General features: G+C 34.9%; 2 protein-coding genes across 3 annotated transcripts in view; one reads left to right on the top strand and one right to left on the bottom strand.

The window, feature by feature from the left end:
- PIGU (phosphatidylinositol glycan anchor biosynthesis class U) overlaps positions 1-17,531 on the bottom strand; it is a gene marked incomplete at its 5' end in the record, with an annotated part of 662,778 nt that overhangs the window by 578,731 nt on the left and 66,516 nt on the right. The window lies entirely within an intron of this gene.
- Positions 1-17,531, top strand: part of ITCH (itchy E3 ubiquitin protein ligase) — a 56,115-nt gene that overhangs the window by 32,692 nt on the left and 5,892 nt on the right. The window contains exons 13-24 of one of the 2 annotated variants that reach the window (XM_083358243.1): positions 25-153; positions 1,866-1,938; positions 3,548-3,619; positions 3,790-3,878; positions 4,601-4,760; positions 5,747-5,880; positions 6,639-6,779; positions 7,530-7,650; positions 8,541-8,645; positions 9,690-9,786; positions 12,377-12,449; positions 12,973-13,115. In XM_083358243.1, the coding sequence (XP_083214369.1) occupies positions 25-153; positions 1,866-1,938; positions 3,548-3,619; positions 3,790-3,878; positions 4,601-4,760; positions 5,747-5,880; positions 6,639-6,779; positions 7,530-7,650; positions 8,541-8,645; positions 9,690-9,786; positions 12,377-12,449; positions 12,973-13,072 (1,294 nt within the window). In that variant the 3' untranslated portion in view covers positions 13,073-13,115. Of the gene's footprint in view, positions 1-24; positions 154-1,865; positions 1,939-3,547; positions 3,620-3,789; positions 3,879-4,600; positions 4,761-5,746; positions 5,881-6,638; positions 6,780-7,529; positions 7,651-8,540; positions 8,646-9,689; positions 9,787-12,376; positions 12,450-12,972; positions 15,544-17,531 lie in introns of those variants that run through there. The other variant, XM_083358242.1, reaches the window with a different exon arrangement.

Genomic DNA, 17,531 nt, shown 5'->3' with positions numbered 1-17,531 from the left:
TATCTTTTATATCTGTTTTTATAGTCAATTAAATGAAAAACCTTTACCAGAGGGCTGGGAAATGAGATTCACTGTGGATGGAATTCCATATTTTGTGGATCACAACAGAAGGACAACAACATACATCGATCCTCGTACTGGAAAGTCTGCTTTGTATGTTTTTTCCTCCTAAAATATCAACAGTGTTTAGGTAGCCTGTAAAAAGGGGCAGGGTTAACACAAAAGTGGTTGGGTCAACTGTCATACTAACTAAATTACATTGCTACTTTCTGACAAAATATTATTTGATAATACTGATTATTATGCCAGTCTGAATATAGCGTTTTCACTCTTCTATATACCCTTCATTCTCAAGGCAGGTCAGATTTATTTCTGCTTTCGGACAGTTTCTAAAACAAAACAAGATAATGTTTAAAGGGAATTATTTTTCAGTGTTTAATGTGAACACTGTTTAATGTAAATGCTACACTGCTAAATCCATTTAAAATTAAAAGTGGGGTGACACTGAACATTGGAGATATTGGCAAATATATTTTTCTGTCTTTTCACTTTATAATTTGTGCTTATTCCCCATGCTTTCAGTAAAATTAGAATGGAAAGAAGACTTCCAATTTATCTTTCTTCATCACCTTCTTCCCCTCCACTTTTTTGGATCTTTCAATTTAATTTGCACTTGCTGGGTTGTATGTTAGGAACACCTGAAATAGCAACAATCAGTTGTAATGAGAGAAAAAAGAATGGATGAAGTAGAGCAGGGTTTCTCAACCTTGGCAATTTGTAGATATGTGGGCTTCAACTCCCAGAATTCTGAGTGATGAAATCCATACATTTCCAAGAGACCAAGACTTAAGAAACACTGAAATTTCTTTATTCTGGTTCTGATGCCAGGATGAAAGCCCTTCTTTTCTGGGATAAACTGAATTCCCATGGATCATCAGGACCTTTTTTTAAAAAAAAAAAAAACTATCTGGGAGGAAACCAGATGCCCCTTGACTTCTTTTACAGTTGGGCAGTGCTCCCTAGGTCCCTGGGAACAGGAGGAGTTAAGAATCAAGTTTAGCTGGAAGATTGCTTAAAAGCAGCGTTTCCCAACCTTAGGAAATTGAAGATGCGTGGACTTCAACTCCCATAGCTGGCTGGGGAATTCTGGGAGTTGAAGTCCACGCATCTTCAAGTTCCTAAGGTTGGGAAACGCTGCTTAAAAGACAGGAGGCAGGAAATAGATGACTGGCTGAGAAAACCAGTTAAGCTACTTTCAACTCTTTGTGAAATAGTCCTCCTGTTTCCAAGAAGAAAGTTTATATTTAACACCAGATAGGAAGTTGCTGTTTTAAGTAATGATTTTTATGGAGAAATATTTCATTGTGAGAGGGATTTGATTTGATTTATTATTTATCAATCAAATTTAGTTGGTGCCCATCTCGCAGTTCAGACTACTCTGAGCAGCTTACATCCGGATAAAAGAAACATTCAAAGATTATAAAAAAACAAGAGTTTGAAGGGTAGAGATGAGGTGCCCTCTCTGTTAGTGTACCAACCACCTCTAGCCAGCTTCTCTTTCAGGACAACATGCTAGTTGGCATAGCCAGGTTTTAAGGCCTTTTTCTGAAGTCTAAAAGAGAGGAATCAGATCATACATCCTGGGGCCCTGGAAGAAAAGGCTCTTCTGGATCCCACCAGCCAAAATTTCTTGGCTGATCAGATCTGCAGTAGGCTGCCAGCACAAGTGGGGTGGGCCAATTCCATTGGGGAAAGATAGTATGCATTCTGACAGCATATTTTTCTGTTCAACTTTATTTAGTTATTTAGGCTTAATTGAATATACATGTGTGCTCAATCAGTGTCACCTTGCTTTTTCTTTCCAGAGACAATGGACCTCAAATAGCCTATGTTCGTGATTTCAAAGCAAAGGTCCAATATTTCCGATTTTGGTGTCAGGTGAGAGATACTTCCCTTTGGAAATGTAATCATGGAGCTCTTGCTATCATCTGCAAAACATTTAACCTTGCCTGAAATCATGCAATTTTTTACGCCATATTGTGATTTGTGTAAATTAGCATGTTATAAAACATGGTTTATGAGTTAGTATTCCTTTTAATTCTGTCATTATGACTTATTCAAAAATCACGATTAAGCAAATCAGAGCTTATAATTGTCTCTATGTTCAGAGTAAGATATATTTGTATAATGCTTTCTGAATTATACATCAGGCCCTACAACTAGGTTTCTGTGTCTTTGATTTTCTGAAGCTGATGTATATTAAAACAGCTCCACAACATTAGGGTTGAAGAGGAAAAAAAAGAGAGTTCGGTTCTTCTCACACTGCAGTAATTTTTCTTTTTTAAAAATTGTCTTGATCTGTAATACCATGCAGACCCGAAACAAAAGAACCGCTCCTTCGTGCCCCACAACATTTGTTGGTGACTCATTAAAGTAGCCTATTGGTCACTATTAAAACAGCCTCATCTTTTTCTGGGTTTGTAGAGTTGCTAAGAAGAGGCATCCATATTTTGGAATCAAATTTGAAGTATTCGCAGTGCTAATTACTCCTGAATTTATTAATATTATAAAAATAGAGTAGGATAGGATAGGATAGGATAGGATAGGATAGGATAGGATAGGATAGGATAACTTTATTGTCACTTTGAATGTACACTAATCGGCATACATTAAAATGAAATTTCATTGCATACAGGTCTCAAAAGGGTCACCACCTCCAATATACACTACATAAATATGACAAAAAATAAATAAATACAAAATTATGCATATACCCAGATATATGACACAGAGAAACAACAGTCTAGTTCGGGTTATATAAACATGTGCATGGCGAGAAAAACAAATCTTGCGAGTTTAGTAGACAGATGGCATAGGGAACAAAGCTATTACAGAATCAAGTAGTCCTGCTAGAAATACTTCAAAACCTCCTCCCAGAGAGGAGCAACAGAAACAAAAATACCAATGTGATTAACATTTATATTTGATTGTAAAAGTATGTTAATGGGGAAATTACAGAATTGGCATGTCACCTTTTCCCAAAAGATTGCACAGTAATACTGTTTTCAGATCATTTGACCATAAAGATAGCATTGTTTCTTTATAGTGAGTTCACCATTTCTCCTTTGAATTATGAATTTGCCTTGTTGGAGAGTAACCCTTATGAGTGAAGATATATAGATATATTTCTTCTGTGACTCTGTAGACCAACTTGCCACAACTTTCCCTGCACATATAAATTATAATTTTGTTTCTAATTAAGATTTTCTTGATTATCAACTTTTTTACTTTTCATATATCAGACATTGCCTGTATCCGTATTTTATCAGATGCACTACATGAACACAAAATAAATGCAAGAAGCTTTCTTGTTTTGTAACAAGAAAATTGCTGGGTATGAACATAAAGTGTCTCCTATTCAGGATAAGTAATTAATTTATCCACAGTTCCTGCTGAGAATGTTTGAGAGAGTGCTGAGAGTACAATATGTTTGTAATTATGGTTATCTAATATGTTTGTTTTTCAAATGTATTTTTTTACATTTCAGCAACTGTCTATGCCCCAGCATATAAAAATAACAGTGAGCAGGAAAACACTGTTTGAAGATTCATTTCAGCAGGTAAATAAGCTGAAATTTTAAAACTAAGTAGTATATATTTTTTCTAAAATTATTTGATTAGCATTTTTTTCCTAATTTCAACTTGTGTCTCTGCCTTATATGTGCTTTAATCTGAATAGCTATGTAAACTACTAACATTCTAAGTAACATTCAATTTTTTTCCTGTGAAGATAATGAGCCTTAGTGCCGTGGATCTACGAAGACGCTTGTGGGTCATTTTCCCAGGAGAAGAAGGCTTAGACTATGGAGGTGTTGCGCGGTAGGTATGACTTAATTCATAAAACAAACCCATAAAGCTGTAAAATTATGCTGTAGAAAGTTGCTTAAGAAATCTGAAGTTTTACTTTTTCATTATTGCCCTGATATGTTAAAAGGCTTTTTTAATGCCCTCTGTAAAATATAGGTGAAGTATATAAAGTGAGGTTCAAGTTTAGTTATATTTTCTATAAACTAACTAAAAACAAATTTGAGAACAGTTGGAATTGTTGCTAATTAGAAGCTACTAGCATGCAAACATTTATTTCATTGTGGTATTCATCCATATGTACAGCGCATTCAAGCATCCTTGCCTACTCCCCAGATCTCTCAGATTAACAGAATTCAAGAGGGGTTGGATTTAGACCATTTGTGACTATGTAGAAACTCTAGGTTGATTCTTATTTTGACTCTGCCTTTAGTTTCTGCCATTCCTTCTCCTGCAAATTTCATCCAAAAGCTGAACACTGTAAATTATTTGTTATTGATGCCTGACTCACTGAATAACACTAAAGTTTCTTTGTTATAAACTTGTGTGATGTTGTCTAGCAGATGCGATATTTGTTGAAACTGCAAAAACAAAGGCATATTTCAAACATATTAGTTTTTTTTAGGTATTAACACCAAAGAAATGTATACACAATGTCTTAAAATTTATGTTTGTTGTGTGTGTGCGTGTGGTTTTTTTTTTGTGGTGTTGACTGTGAGTTCTTTATGTGGTTTCAGGGAATGGTTCTTTCTATTGTCGCATGAAGTGCTGAATCCAATGTATTGCCTGTTTGAATATGCAGGGAAGGATAACTACTGCCTACAGATAAACCCAGCTTCTTACATCAATCCAGATCATCTGAAATACTTCCGCTTTATTGGTAGATTTATTGCTATGGTGAGTTCAGTGCATGGAATAATACTCATAACACATTTAAAATTTTATAAAAACTACATAGCAAGGCTGAAAACGGTTAATTCTAGAAGACGAGAATCTCTGTCCATTTTTTTACTTTTAAAATCTTATGTAAATATGTAATTGGATATTACCAAATTGATATCCTTGGCAGCAGTGATCTTTCTTGTGTTCCATCCAGTGTTTTATATTTGAATGCTCGATATATTTAAAAGCCTGCCAAGCTTTTAATTTTGCTATTCCTCTTAATACCTGGTAAGAAGAAAATATATATCTATCATATATCTTGAATAAGAGTGCTATAAGAATAATCCTTTTTTTCTGAATTTGCTCTGAAATGTTGTAAAAAATGAAGTTATTATAGGCTGCCATATGTTTTGTTAAAATAGGCTATCTAATAATAATAATAATAAGTTGGAAAGGACCTTGGAGGTCATTTAGTCCAACCCTCTGCATGAAATTGTAGAGAAATTTTCAGTACTTTTTAATTAAATGTATCTAAATTATATTGAATTGCATGTTCTAATAACTCGCAAATAAAAGTTAAATTATTCAGCATTGTTCACTGGGTTAAATAATTGGGCTGATTATAGAGCAGATCATAAACTACCTGTGTACAAGTTTCAAATCAAGTTACAGCAGAAGAAGAAAGTCAGCCAGTTTCTACAATATGATCTTACGCTTTTAGCATTCATTTTCAAGGAAAACATACAGAATCTCTTTGACATCTTGACTTCATTAATTGGAAAACAGAACAATTATTCAATGGGATGTTAAGATAATATGAAAACGCTGCTGAAGAGGGGGGAAAAATAAAAGATAGAAAATTGAGACTATAATTGTAGCATATATTCTAATGTGGGATTCCTTTCGTGAAATTTTCAAAGTGATAGGAATAGCATAGACTTAAAATCAGATATGCAGAGTGCAACGAATATAAGATAAGTAATACTTTCTATCCTTCTCAGGCATTATTCCATGGAAAATTTATAGACACAGGCTTCTCCCTACCTTTCTATAAACGTATCCTCAACAAGCCAGTTGGATTAAAAGATTTGGAATCTGTAGATCCTGAGTTCTATAATTCCCTCATCTGGGTTAAGTGAGTTTCTTATTTCCACTTTTTGAATATTAACTTTATCCAAATAAATGTCTACGAATTAGACCAAATTAGTAAATATTTAACTCTCACTGAAAAGTTACTTTGCTATTCATATTTGAATTTACATTTTAATGAAATATTTATTAATTTTTTTGTTTATTCAATTTATGTAGCCACCCATCTCACATGTGTGACTCCGGGTGGCTCACTAGCTACATACCTCAGGCCTAATTATAGAACCATGTCTTTGGGATCCTCCAAAAGGCAAATAATATTTTATGAATTTCAAGTATTTAGAGAGATTGATATTTCTAATTTTGATAGCCTGTAGATTTTTAAATCAGACGCCATTCTGTCCCAAATAAAGCCTCAACGTTCTTTGGGGGGGGGCTCTTTTGTGACAGTGTATCATTGATTTTCATTGGCATGTCATTTCATAGTTTGAAAGATTTATGGGTTAGAAGCATTGACCCTCCATTGGGCTTAACACAACTAGTTTGTTTTTTTTTTAAAAAAAATTTAACCTTGTCAAAATGTTGACTCCATTAACTGTTGTAATGGCATTGTACCAATGTCACTCCACTGGTAATCTTCAGAGAATAATATAAAAAGGAAGCATAGCTCACAGCTTCAGAAAAAGAGTGCTGATTTTATAATCTATGAACTATAGTCCTAAGCCTGATATTGTTTATTGTCATATATATCATAGTAAAAAATATTTTAGTAATTAATCACACTATATGGTATTGATTTTGTAGGGAAAACAATATTGAAGAATGTGGCCTAGAAATGTATTTCTCAGTTGATAAAGAAATTCTAGGTGAAATAAAGAGCCATGACTTGAAACCCAATGGTAGCAACCTCCTTGTTACTGAAGAAAACAAAGAAGAATATATTAAGTAAGTTCAAAATTATTTTAAGTATTTTTAACCATACTTTTTATTGGATTCAAGTTGCTATTCTCTGATTAGGTCTCTTTTCATTCATGCATACAACTTGAACAGAGTAAAACTACTGCTGGGCGTGGGGGAGGAGATTTTTTTCATCAATTTCATTTTTCTCCTCCATGCTGCAGCATTGTTATGGGGAACTTCCTATCTTTAAACTACAACTTCCATCAACCATCCCCATTGGCCATGCTATCTGGGATTGTAGAACTGTAGTTGGCCATTTCTAGAGCACCATAACTTTCCCACTCTTGCTTCAGAGCCCTGATCAGCTAATTTGTGAGAGAAAGTGAGCCAAGCCTCCTGTATTCTTAGGTTACATTTCTGTATGTGTGAGTGTCCAAGGGCTGTGTGTGTGACACAGTTTGCTCATATGTGCCTTAATCTTCTGCATAATCCCAGAAAAAGTCCCTTGTCCAAATTGCAATTCATTAGAACTGTATAACTGAATATAGCAGACTATGTGTCCTGGTTGAAGCACCCAAGGCTGGAAGTTAAATCGTGTCCTTTTGCTATGGTGGTAACACTTCAGCTATATGTTCTGCAAGATTTCATGTTCTTTTGTTCTTGTGTGCTACCTTTTCAAACAGTGAATGATTTCAGTATTTCAAATTCCTATAGTTTTTCATTAATTAATATTATAATTCATCTGAATCAAGGTGCACTGGCTGTTGTCATATGAGTGTATATTTTCTTTTCAAGGCTGGTAGCAGAATGGAGGCTTTCCCGGGGTGTTGAAGAGCAGACACAAGCTTTCTTTGAAGGGTTCAATGAGATTCTATCACAGCAGTACTTACAATACTTTGATGCCAAAGAGCTGGAGGTAGACCTTTAAACCTACAATTTGGACAAAAAACTTTTGTTCAAGGGAACTGATAAATTGAGGGACAGTTTATTTATTTATTATATTTATATGCTACTGTTAAAGGCTACTGTATTTTAATCTCTGGGCTACCAAATTTTAGCAAAAGTTTTAGTTTATCTTATTACTATTCCAATTAGTTTTAACCAGACAAAATGCAGATTTACTGCCATCGCTTTTATTCTCCCATCTCTCAAAAGCAGTTTGAAGCTAATCCATCATCCTTGAAAAGGACACAGCGATTCCTCCCCTGTTTACCAGCTATACAGTGTAAAAATAGCTTTCAAAAATTTCTTCTGATTTATTCCTCACATCCATGGTTTTATTTTGTATCGCGTGGCTGGCTGCCAGATAATTTCCTAAAGAAATAGAATGGCTGAAAAGCCATTTAAGTAGTACTTTTTTTTTGCATGTTTTCCTTTTTAAGTGCTGTAATAGCAAATTGGATAGACCTTTAGTGGCTGAAAGTTAGAGGGAGGAGGAAAAGACTGAGTTAACCTGAGACAGGGCAGTGCAGAAATCGTCATCATTGTGAAATCTGCCTTGCCTCTAGGCTCTCCAGAGCTTCCCCAGTTTAAGGAAGAACTAGTATTAAAGGTCACTTTGAATGAACTGCAGCAGAGCTGGAAATAAATTGATTTGGCTGTATGAGATTTGATCCATAAACAGCATAAGATTCTTTGTTTTTCAGCCTTTCTTTATGTGCGAAAAGAGTTGGCTTAAAATCGTCACTTAAGCATTGTGGCTTAAGTGATGTTTTTCCCTTGCATTGCAAATCATGGAAAATAAATATGTTAATCAGATCTTGACTTGTGTTGCGCTTTTCCGCCCTCTTCCTCCCGGCACCCCAGGTACTTTTATGTGGAATGCAAGAGATTGACCTGACTGATTGGCAAAGACATACAATCTACCGGCATTATACCAGGACAAGCAAGCAAATAGTGTGGTTTTGGCAGGTTTGTAATCCTTGAATAGACATCATTTGTCTATCCATTCTATTCCTATTCTATTCTATTCTATTCTATTCTGTCCTATCGTATCCTTTATTATTTTTATAATAACCCATGGTGACAAACATTCCTCGTACTTCCTCCTCCTCCTATTTTCCCAATAACCCTGTGATGTGTTTATTCCTAAGGTGGGACTAGAACTTAGTTTCTCAGTTTCTGATGTGATAATTTTACTGATGGCTATACTGAGAAAGTAAACCCACTTCAAATGAATGTTTGAATAATATTCCTCTTAAGCTAAATTATATTGTCTTCACTATTTCCAGATATGAAGGCAAGATTGCCTTTTGAAACAATATTTTTTATATTCTTTTATTATGCCATAAATTTAAGATTATGTTATCTGAGCATCAGGTAATACGTTTATTCAGACAAACATTTCAAATTTTCTTAGGGTCTAATAATTTTGCTAGTTCTTTTCCTACTGTTCCATTACAAACAAGTAAAATATCAAGGTGAAAATTTACTATGTACATTTAATCTCTTTTTGAATATGCATCAGTTGTTAATAGTTGACAGATGCAACATTTTCATCTAAATAAAAATATAGTATTTTCTTTTTTTAAATTTTGGATTTTTATACATTTTTGCATCAGTCTTGATTCCTTACAAATACATAGATAAGTCCTTATAGCATGTTTTGGAAGTGGTTTACCATTGCTGCCTTCTTATGACTAAGCGAGAATGACTAGCCCACAGTCACCCAGCTGGCTTCTTTCCTAGGGCAGAACTAGAACTCATGAACTCCTAGTTTTTAGCCCAGTGCCTTTAAGTGCTACTCCTAACTAGATCTCAAATTTTAGATCATAATGAAATTATAGAAATATTTAATACTTCAATGTAAATATTTCAGCTTATAGAAGGCTGCAAATGTATTAAAAATAATTGTTGATCTAAGAGTTATTTTCATATATTTAGCTATGGCTGTCAACACTTTGTGAATTGGCAGTAGATATTGCAAATCATTTTAAATGATCTATTTTATTTCAGTTTGTGAAGGAAATAGATAATGAGAAGAGAATGAGATTACTACAGTTTGTTACTGGGACATGTCGATTACCAGTTGGAGGATTTTCTGACCTCATGGGTAAGCAAAATTATGTGAGCCGGATTAGCATAGTTTGATAGAGTTTGGGCATAAGCTCAACTCATTGGGGCATTCATATATGAATTTGGAAACATTATCATCTGTTTACTAGCTTCCTTTTCACAGATAAGAGCTTAACTAATTATCTTTGACAAGAAATGAGCCCCCAGCATAATCATTTTTAAAGTGGGATACATTGCACATGGTTCATGGATAATAGAGGTGTGAATGAAATGGAAAAATAAGTTTTCCTTCAATTCAAATAGCACATGCTGCAAATTCTGTTTCATATTAGCCACAGTAAGGACAAAATAAAATCCAGAATGATTTACCTATTCTGGATTCAGATAAACCAAACCCTGAAACAGTTGTGGATATTCTGACTATATAAAACATTGGGATTCAGACTTGGAACAATCTTCCATCTAGATGACCATTAAATTGGAGCAGTAAATTTGCTGTATTTATGGGCCACTTTAGACTGTACCTAACATGCTGTCTCGTCACTGGGAACTTCCCTCCATGGTCATTTTGGCTTGAGCTGTAGATGAAACTGGACAGCTGCCTGCCACAGCGACACCTGCTTGTATTATCAACCAGGCTATTTTTGTATCCAAATTTAGCACTGTTTGGGAAGAGTGCTAGATCTGTGTTGAGAAATAGCCTGACTGATCACAAGGCTGGTGCATTTCGGTATCTGCAGTTGGGCAAATTATCAATCCCACATTAAGGAAGCTACACACATTCATTCATATGAAGTTCAGCTTCCCCACAAAAATCTTTACAAAACCACCAATCTGGCCCAGACAGAAATTGGATACTCCATTCGCAAGAAGCAACATCCAGCTAAAATAGAACACAAAGTATTTTTTAATAAATAAATAAGCCACATTCTGGATTTTGTCCGGGGCAAAACATCTAAAATGTATGTCATTCTATGCAAGGAATGGTTTGTGGAAAGAGTATTGTGCACATCTTCAAAGGGTAAGTTTTACAATATTGTTGAACAATGGCACATCTTACTTTAATGGGGAAATATTTTTATCTTAATTGAGCTTCTTAAGGAATGATTCTAAGGATGGTTATTTTTAAGCCTTGATAATTCTGCCAACTTAACAGATAATTTCTTCTTCTTCTGTTATTACAAAAGAAATGTTGGGATTTCTCCAGAACACAGTGCTGAGTATTCTAGGAGAAATAGGAATAGGAAAAAGTATTTACCCTGCCTTATTCTGTATCTATGTATCATTTCACTCTTTGTTGGCAGTAGAATAACTGAATAAAACCCCATTTCTTCAGGATTTTGAAGAAACATACTTCCTTCAAGTACATACCCCTGTACTATTGGAAGCATGGTTGTTTATGATGCAGAATGAATCACTTTAGAAATATTAGAAGACTGTACTGATCTATTGTGGTTGTGCAGTGCTTCTAAAACATCCAGAAACATGAGTACAACATCTGTCTATGGCTCATTAAAGCATCCAGAACTGTTTCTGGATCCCAACCATTGCACATTTATATGGTCTATATTATTTTGTAATTAAATTGACCTTTATCATAAGTAATGGTAAACTCTCTATGTTTCCTTATGCAACTCAAAATAATATTTGGTTAGCCAGCCTAACGATGTACAGAAGTAGGTATGTTCTACCTTTGTTCTTTACAAACTTCTGCAAAGTCTTTGTATGAGGGATCTGGTACTCCCATTCAGACACAATATGCAAAGTTACTTCTAAGCAAACTCTGTATGCAAAGGGGATGACCTTGGTATGAAAAACCAAAAAGGATTTTAAGACGCTATTATATAGCCCAAATACTGAAGAAAATATGGGAAAGAAACTTAGAATAACTCATTTTGACTAGGAGGGAGAGAAACGTAAAAAAGCTCATGTACAACTTTGGGTGGCTGATGTTCCAAAGAATTGGCACTATCACAGAGAAGGCCCTCCTATGATCCACTATGTTTTTACTATCTGAGGAAACATGACCTTGAACGGGCATTCACTCGATCTGATAAAAATGGCCAAAAACGTTTTGGAGAAGCAGCCCCTAATTCAAGTTTGGAGACCACTGTAAAAGGCTTTATAAAAGGCAAACAGAACTTTCAGTTGGACCGAGGAGATTACCAGCAATTAGTTTAGTGACCAAGGGGATGTTATACTTCGGTGGTAGGCTTGACTACCAATAGTCTGGCTGTTGCATTCTAACCAGTTGCAGCTTCTGAGTCATCTTTAGATGTAGCCCTATGTAATGTGTGTTACAGTAGTAGAACTGCATATGCTGGTGGATATGGATCACTGTCACCAAGACTTCCTGGTTTGTGGAACTGGAAATGAATTTCAGGTGCTATGTAAGTCAACACAAATGGAAGAACTTTACATGGAATTGTTTTAATACATTGTCCATGATGGCACAGCTATTTATCAGAAATTAATATTATGACTACCACTTAATAGTGAAACAAGCACAAATATTCTTGCTACTTCTTAGCAAAAATATTTAATCCTCAGCAGCTTTGATTTTCACTGTATTTACTTAATACAACTTAATATCTGTCGGATCTTATTTTTTAAAAAAAATATTTTAGGGAGTAATGGACCCCAAAAATTCTGCATTGAAAAAGTTGGTAAAGAAAACTGGTTGCCTAGAAGCCATACATGGTAAGTAATTAGATTACCGTTGTGATTCAAGTTACTATTTCCAATATGTAACAATTAGGGCTACTTTTATATTTTTTTGTAAATAGCTAAAATGTTTTAAATCACACAGTTGCATATCATTGTGGTATTGGCCCACAAGTTAAATTTTTCATTTAAAAATAGGGATATAAAAGTTGTTGGATAATTACACTAAAACTGTTCCTATTTCCTCCTTGTCCACTCAGAAGCAGATCTGTATTACACAGCATATCATTAAAATCATAAATATGCAGTAAAAGAGTTAATTGTATAATATATAGGTAGTTCATATGGTATATAGTTAAGCTCAAGAAATAGACTTAAGTGGATTAATGCACAATGTAGACATCTGAAAATACATGTTATTCTTAGTATGTTGCTATAACTCAACATCAAGGCAACAAAAAGGCAGAAAAAGTCATTTGTTGAGCTGGATGCTCTTATTTTTCTTCTGCATCATTTTGTTCAAATGTTCAGTGTTACTAAGCTTGTTGCTTATTTTCAGTTTCAATCGCTTGGATTTGCCACCATATAAGAGTTATGAACAGCTAAAGGAAAAGTTATTGTTTGCAATTGAAGAAACGGAAGGATTTGGACAAGAGTAACTTAATGGAATTTGGATCAGAAGAACATAAATTCATATAGGGTGTGAGTTCTTCACTGCCTCTGTTAGTTGCACTTCTTACTGTAAACAGGACTTGATCTTCATTTATTTAAACAAATGTTAGTATGTAAGTAAATGGATGTTGCTCTGTCATTTTATTCCTTCTATTTTTAGATTTCTTCCAAGTCTTTACAGAAATCCAAAATGCTAAACTATAAATGAAATCTTCCTCGACCAGAAGTTACTGTACTTCTGGAGCTATGTCTTGCATCATGTTCATTAACTGGAGTGCATTTTCTTTTTTCTTTCTTTTCCTTTCCTTTCTTTTTCCTTTTTCTAAAATGACTCTTTTCTCTTCCTGTTTTAGTAGCAAAGTATTGCTGCTGTTGAACTGGGAAGTCCACTGGTAGCTGCGGCATTGCAGCAGACTTTTTCTAATAGAACTTGCTTGCATTCAGATTCTGAATTCTAAAAGCATTTCCACTGCTTGCATTATGTGTTCTTTACCCATTGAGGCTTGACTGTTTCCACTCTCGCAAAACATATCCCAAAGCCATCTCTGTTCAAACAGAGTAGACGGATATGTAGACCTTAATGCACGCATCCATAGCATAGCACTTTTATTTATTTTTACCACTATGATCGCATTCCTCAGGTTATTTCTCCATCTGAAGGTGCCTCTTCAAATTTGCAGGTATTTTAATCCATTTTCAGCTAAGTGAGTACTTAGTTTTGATGATGGTACTTTAATAGTAAATTTGAAAGATAATTCTTTCAGGTGGAAACAACTGGAAATTATTTCCAGTCCTTTTTGTAGCTTGAGTTTAAAACTACAAATGGCCATTAACTATCAATTCTAGTTCTCCTCTAGATGTGGGAGTATTGCTTCCTATTTCCCAGTACTGGTCTAACCATTGCAACAAAACTGCCTCATGAATATATCTGGACATGCAATCCTGTGCATGTGTATCTGTAAGTAAATCTTATTGAACAGAGTGAAACTTACTTCTGAACAAACAGGCATAGAATTCTGATGTAAGAAACTGAGGCACAAAAATTACATTCCTGCATTCCAAATACTGTTTTAAATAATTCATTAACTTTTTTAGAGGGTGGAAATTGTGTGTTGTTATGATTTTAGACTGTTGATCAACTCTTATTAACAACTTAGACAGCATTTGGTTTTAAATCTAATTTAAATTTCAATTATTATATTTTTATATTGTCCATTAAAGCTGACAATAGTAATAAAACTATAGTCCCAATTTTTTAACAAAAGTGCTTAGTTCTTTTGCCCAGCATTGCTACCTTGCATCTTTTCCTCCAAGTTGTTAAAATTCTGTGATCTGCATGCTGCTCTGGAACTCAGTAGAAGAGGTGGTGACATTTTCAGAAATCAGTAATGCATGTTACATACTTTTATTGTCCTATTGCGTGAGAAGAGCAGAATCCTTTGAGAACTAGCTAGCATAGTCAAAGATCAAACCAATTGGCCAGTAAGACAAGTGTTACATATCTACCCATCCAGACTCAGAATGAATTAATTCAGGGCTATTGAACGCTTATGGGCTTAACCAGTTTTATATCTTGACTTTTTTTAGAATTCTCCTTTGAAACAATATAAATAGCCCATTGTTCTTCCACTTTCATTTCTAAAAATTATGAAAAGAATTTAATTTTCCTCACCTCCAGTGTACATTCAAAGGAATATACACAGATTTTTTTCTTACACAAATGATCTTTTACTTGGATGGAGAAGGTCATACGTTATTCTGGAGAGAAATCTATCTGTGGCACTTACCAGAATATCTGAAGTATATATTAAAAATCAAGATTTTGGAGGAGAAAAGCCTTAGAATTCTTTGCTTATTTGTTTTAATAGCATTTAATTATTGAACATTTACAATTCAGAAATAAAATGGAGGTAACAAGTATGGAATATAGTTGATGCTCTACATAATGTTACATTATTCATCTAGTGACCTAGGAATATTGTTAATGTATAATTATACAAAAGGCTTTCTGCCCTATATTTTTAAAATAAAGGATAGCTCTAATTAAAATAGCTCAGGCCCTAGTTCTATAGGGCATGGCTGTTTAATATTTTTATGGCTCAGATGATTAGGAAAAAGCAAATGCTTGTATATATTTTTGCAGTCTGGAGAAGTGTAGCTTACTCAAACTTTTAATTTAAATAGCTTTTTGTTTGTCTTTACTGCTGCATTACAAGGGGAAATGGGGGCTGGATATCCCAAGCACAAAAATGTATTTTAAACAGTCAAAACTGAGAATACTTAACAAACGAAGTCTTGACCATGAAATATTCGTTAAAACATTTATTGTAAGCATTGTGCTAGCAATATTTCTAAAATCAGAATGGAAAGTCACTTTTAAGGTCCCTTTGCATTGTAATTTTTAAATTTTTTTCTTATGCCTTGTTATGTTGCAGTAATAAAAGTCATTTGAGCAGTTTGTATCTCTTTTCATTGTGGGAACCTGAAGGCTTGTGGAAGTGTGGTACTTACGCCTGGTGGAATGGCTTGAACTATGACAAAAAAAATTCTGCAAAGAGCAGGATTTGTTCATTATAAACTAATTCAAAAGTATGTGGCCATCAGTCAACAGTTCTTCCACATGAATATCGGAACATAGCAATATCTCTAAAACATTAGTTGTAAAAATTAATTTCTATTATATACATTTCAGTCTGAATATTCTTTAAGCCTTTTATTTCTGGAAAGGTCATGACAGGATACATGAAATGTATATTTCCAATTTTTACTGGGTGAAATTTCATCAATTATTTTCATTGTGATGTTTACCAGATCACATTAACACATTCTCCAACAGAATTCAAATTGAAGCTGAAGATTAAATTGAATCCATTTGGTATCTTTAGCTCTTATTTTGAGAAGAAACTGTTCCACATTTCTTTCTCAGAATTGCAAGAGAAATCAGAAGCACTGGACTGTAAAATGCTATACTGCAAGCCCAATGTTAAATTGTTGTCAAAGTATAAATTCAGATACTCAGGTAATTGTAACAATAAAAATTGCTCAAGAAGTCAAACTTCTTATAAAAGTATTTAAAAAGATTATGGTCTCATTCTTTGCATGTTGAGACTTTCTCTTCCCGAAAGTTTCTCTACTGTTCAAAAAGTGACAAATGAGTACTTTCAGGGGAGGGCTGGAAACCAAACACTAAAAGGAGTGGTTAAAGGATCTGCATATTCGTAAAAGATGAGTGACAGGAGAAATGAAGCGGTGAGTTCTTCACCAGAGATCTTCAAAAAGATATGGAATAGGTGGCACCTGGCTCAACAATAGCAATTTATGAGAGGGACCAAAGTGTTCTTGAAGACCACCACTTTATTATGAACCAGCAGTGCGCTGCAACTGCTAAAAAAGCTAATGCAGTCCTAGGTTGCATCAACAGAGAGTTTCAAGATCATGAGAAGTGATAGTATCACTTTTATACTGCACTAGTAAGACCATACTTGCGATACTGCATCCAATTCTGGTCATCATGATACAAAAATGATGTTGAGACACTAGAAAGAGTGCAGAGAAGCGCAACAAAGATGATAAGGGGTCTGGAGGCTAAACCATATGATAAATGATTTAAGGGAATAAGTGCCTAGTCTATCAAAGAGAAGAACTAGGCGTGATCTTCCAGTGTGTAAAGGGCTGTCAGAAAAGAAGGAATTGACCTACAGGTGAAACTCAAAAAATTAGAATAATAAGTTGGAAGGGACCTTGGAGGTCATCTAGTCCAACCCCCTGCTCAGGCAGGAAACCCTATACCATTTCAGGCAAATGGCTGTCCAGTCTCTTCTTAAAAACCTCCAGAATATCGTGCAAAAGTTCATTTATTTCAGTAATGCAACTTAAAAGGGGAAACTAATATATGAGATAGACTCATTACATGCAAAGCAAGATAGTTCAAGCCGTGATTTGTCATAATTGTGATGATTATGGCTTACAGCTCATGAAAACCCCAAATCCACAATCTCAGAAAATTAGAATATTACATGCAATCAATAAAACAAGGAGTGTACATAGAACAATATCGGAGCTCTGAAAAGTATAAGCATGCATATGTACTCAGTACTTGGTTTGGGCCCCTTTTGCAGCAATTACTGCCTCAATGCGGCATGGCATGGAAGCTATCAGCCTGTGGCACTGCTGAGGTGTTATGGAAGACCAGGTTGCTTCAATAGTGGCCTTCAGCTTTTCTGCATTGTTCGGTCTCATGTCTCACCTTTCTCTTGGCAATGCCCCATAGATTCTCTATGGGGTTCAGGTCAGGTGAGTTTGCTTGGCCAATCAAGCACAGTAATCCCACAGTCATTGAACCAGGTTTTGGTGCTTTTGGCAGTGTGGGCAGGTGCCATGTCCTGCTGGAAAATGAAGTCAGCATCCCCATAAAGCTCGTCTGTGGAAGGAAGCATGAAGTGCTCC

Source organism: Vipera ursinii (genome assembly GCF_947247035.1).
Source record: "Vipera ursinii genome assembly, chromosome: 3".
Lineage (NCBI taxonomy): Eukaryota > Metazoa > Chordata > Lepidosauria > Squamata > Viperidae > Vipera > Vipera ursinii.
The sequence above is the reverse complement of the archived record's forward strand: the minus strand, read 5'-3'. Positions and strand labels throughout refer to the sequence as shown.